The sequence below is a fragment of the Sardina pilchardus genome, chromosome 2, assembly GCF_963854185.1.
Source record: "Sardina pilchardus chromosome 2, fSarPil1.1, whole genome shotgun sequence".
Taxonomy (NCBI): domain Eukaryota; kingdom Metazoa; phylum Chordata; class Actinopteri; order Clupeiformes; family Clupeidae; genus Sardina; species Sardina pilchardus.
The window spans coordinates 46,355,943-46,358,442 of NC_084995.1; the positions used below are offsets into that span (position 1 = coordinate 46,355,943).

At 45.2% G+C, this 2,500-nt stretch overlaps 1 protein-coding gene across 1 annotated transcript in view; it reads left to right on the plus strand.

The window, feature by feature from the left end:
* Positions 1–2,500, plus strand: part of adhfe1 (alcohol dehydrogenase iron containing 1) — a 15,162-nt gene that overhangs the window by 7,730 nt on the left and 4,932 nt on the right. Inside the window, exons 10-11 of the mRNA XM_062530828.1 lie at positions 1,796–1,894; positions 2,088–2,166. Of these exons, the coding sequence (XP_062386812.1) occupies positions 1,796–1,894; positions 2,088–2,166 (178 nt within the window). The remainder of the gene's footprint in view (positions 1–1,795; positions 1,895–2,087; positions 2,167–2,500) is intronic.

Here is a 2,500-nt window from a genome sequence, read left to right on the forward strand (position 1 = left end):
AGCAAATACAAAGAAAAATAATAGAAAACAATGAGATTTTCAAAAATATTGATAGGGTAAGCATATCAACTTACTGTATCAGCTTATCTACTGTTTGTAGTACTGTTTGTAATGTAACACTGAACAAAAAAAGGCCCAAGTCATTATAATGAATGGAGAAGAAGTGTTTTCAATTCATCGCAGTGTTTTACACTGAGCACATCAGTGTTCAACTGGTCCTTATAAATGTCTTGATATATGATGGTTTGTGTGTGTCTCTTGAGAACACAAGAGCATTTTGAGGAGAAATTACATTGTTTTGAAGGTAAAGTGTCATTTTGCAGGAGAATTGTGGAGTTTTGCCCATTGTGTGTGTTGTTTTGGATTTGTGTGTAGAGTTCTGAGAGTATGAGGCATGTTTTCAGAAAATGTGTGTTAATATTCGAGAAAAACTGTTAATGCATCTCTAAGAGAATCTTTCAAAGACAACAGAATCGCTAATTAGACCTCACGTTTTGCATCTTTGTACTATATTAAAAGCACCTTAACTTTCTTTGGCTTTTCGAACGTCTTACTTTCACTTTCACACCATCCGCTTAAACTTCCCTACTTGCTAGATTTGATCTTCCATAGCCTATGTGCACAAGTGTACACTACTGTACGTGCACAAGTGTACACTACAGTACGTGCACAAGTGTACACTACAGTACGTGCACAAGTTTACACTACAGTACGTGCACAAGTGTAAACTACAGTACGTGCACAAGTGTAAACTACAGTACGTGCACAAGTGTACTCTACAGTACGTGCACAAGTGTAAACTACAGTACGTGCACAAGTGTACTCTACAGTACGTGCACAAGTGTACTCTACAGTACGTGCACAAGTGTACAGTACAGTACGTGCACAAGTGTAAACTACAGTACGTGCACAAGTGTACAGTACAGTACGTGCACAAGTGTAAACTACAGTACGTGCACAAGTGTACACTACAGTACGTGCACAAGTGTAAACTACAGTATGTGCACAAGTGTAAACTACAGTACGTGCACAAGTGTACAGTACAGTACGTGCACAAGTGTAAACTACAGTACGTGCACAAGTGTACTCTACAGTACGTGCACAAGTGTAAACTACAGTACGTGCACAAGTGTACAGTACAGTACGTGCACAAGTGTAAACTACAGTACGTGCACAAGTGTAAACTACAGTACGTGCACAAGTGTACTCTACAGTACGTGCACAAGTGTACAGTACAGTACGTGCACAAGTGTACAGTACAGTACGTGCACAAGTGTACACTACAGTACGTGCACAAGTTTACACTACAGTCAGCCTTGTTTGTGTAGAACTACTGCTCCTCATTATCTTCCTGCTTGTTGACATTATGCATTGTATTATTGCATGATCGCTAAACGTTGGATTCGTGCGTATGTGCGTGTGTGTGTGTGTGCGCGTGCGTGTGTGTGTGCCTGCACGTGTGTGTGTGCGTGCGTGTGTGTGTGTGTGTGCGCGTGCGTGTGTGTGTGCCTGCACGTGTGTGTGTGCGTGCGTGTGTGCGTGTGTGTGTGTGTGTGTGCGTGGGCGTGTGTGCGTGTGTGTGCGTGTGTGTGTGCCTGCACGTGTGTGTGCGTGTGTGTGTGTGTGTGTGTGTGTGTGTGTGTGTGTGTGTGTGTGTGTGTGTGTGTGTGTGTGTGCGTGCGTGCGTGCGTGCGTGCGTGCGTGTGTGCGTGTGCGTGTGCGTGTGCGTGCGTGCGTGCGTGCGTGTGTGCGCGTGCGTGTGCGTGTGCGTGTGTGTGTGTGTGTGTGTGTTCAGGGCTGTGCGGGACCAGGGGGATGTGGAGGCTCGCTCTAGTATGCACCTGGCCAGTGTGTTTGCTGGGATTGGCTTTGGCAATGCAGGAGTTCACCTCTGGTAAGACACACACACACACACACACAAATACCAACATACACATACACATGGCAGCATACACACACACACACACACACACAGTCAGACATGCATCTGAAGTTATTTCTCTAATTACTGAATGGTCTCTCTCTCTCTCTCTCTGTGTGTGTGTGTGTGTGTGTTGCCTGCGTGTGTGTGTGTGTGTTTGTTGTAGTCATGGTATGTCCTATCCTATAGCTGGGAACGTGAAGACCTACAAAGCGAAGGAATACAGCGTTGACCACCCTGTCGTAGTGAGAATCATTTGCAAATGACTGTGTGTGTGTGTGTGTGCGTGCGTGTGTGTGTGTACATGTACAGTATGTGCGCACATGTGTGTTTCAAGTCAAGCGCTTTCCCAGAAATTCCCAGTTCTTTGTCAAGAGAATAGTTTTATTTCCTCTTGCATGATATACTGTTACAGCAGGAGGTGTTAACTACTGGTAGACCACCTCTGGACTGAACCTTCCCAAGCATAACGGGAGAAGCAGCAACATCCCCAAACAAACAGAACTGGCAACCTCCAGCATGCAGCAACATCCCTAAACAAACAGAACTGGCAACCTCCAGCATGCAGCAACATCCCCA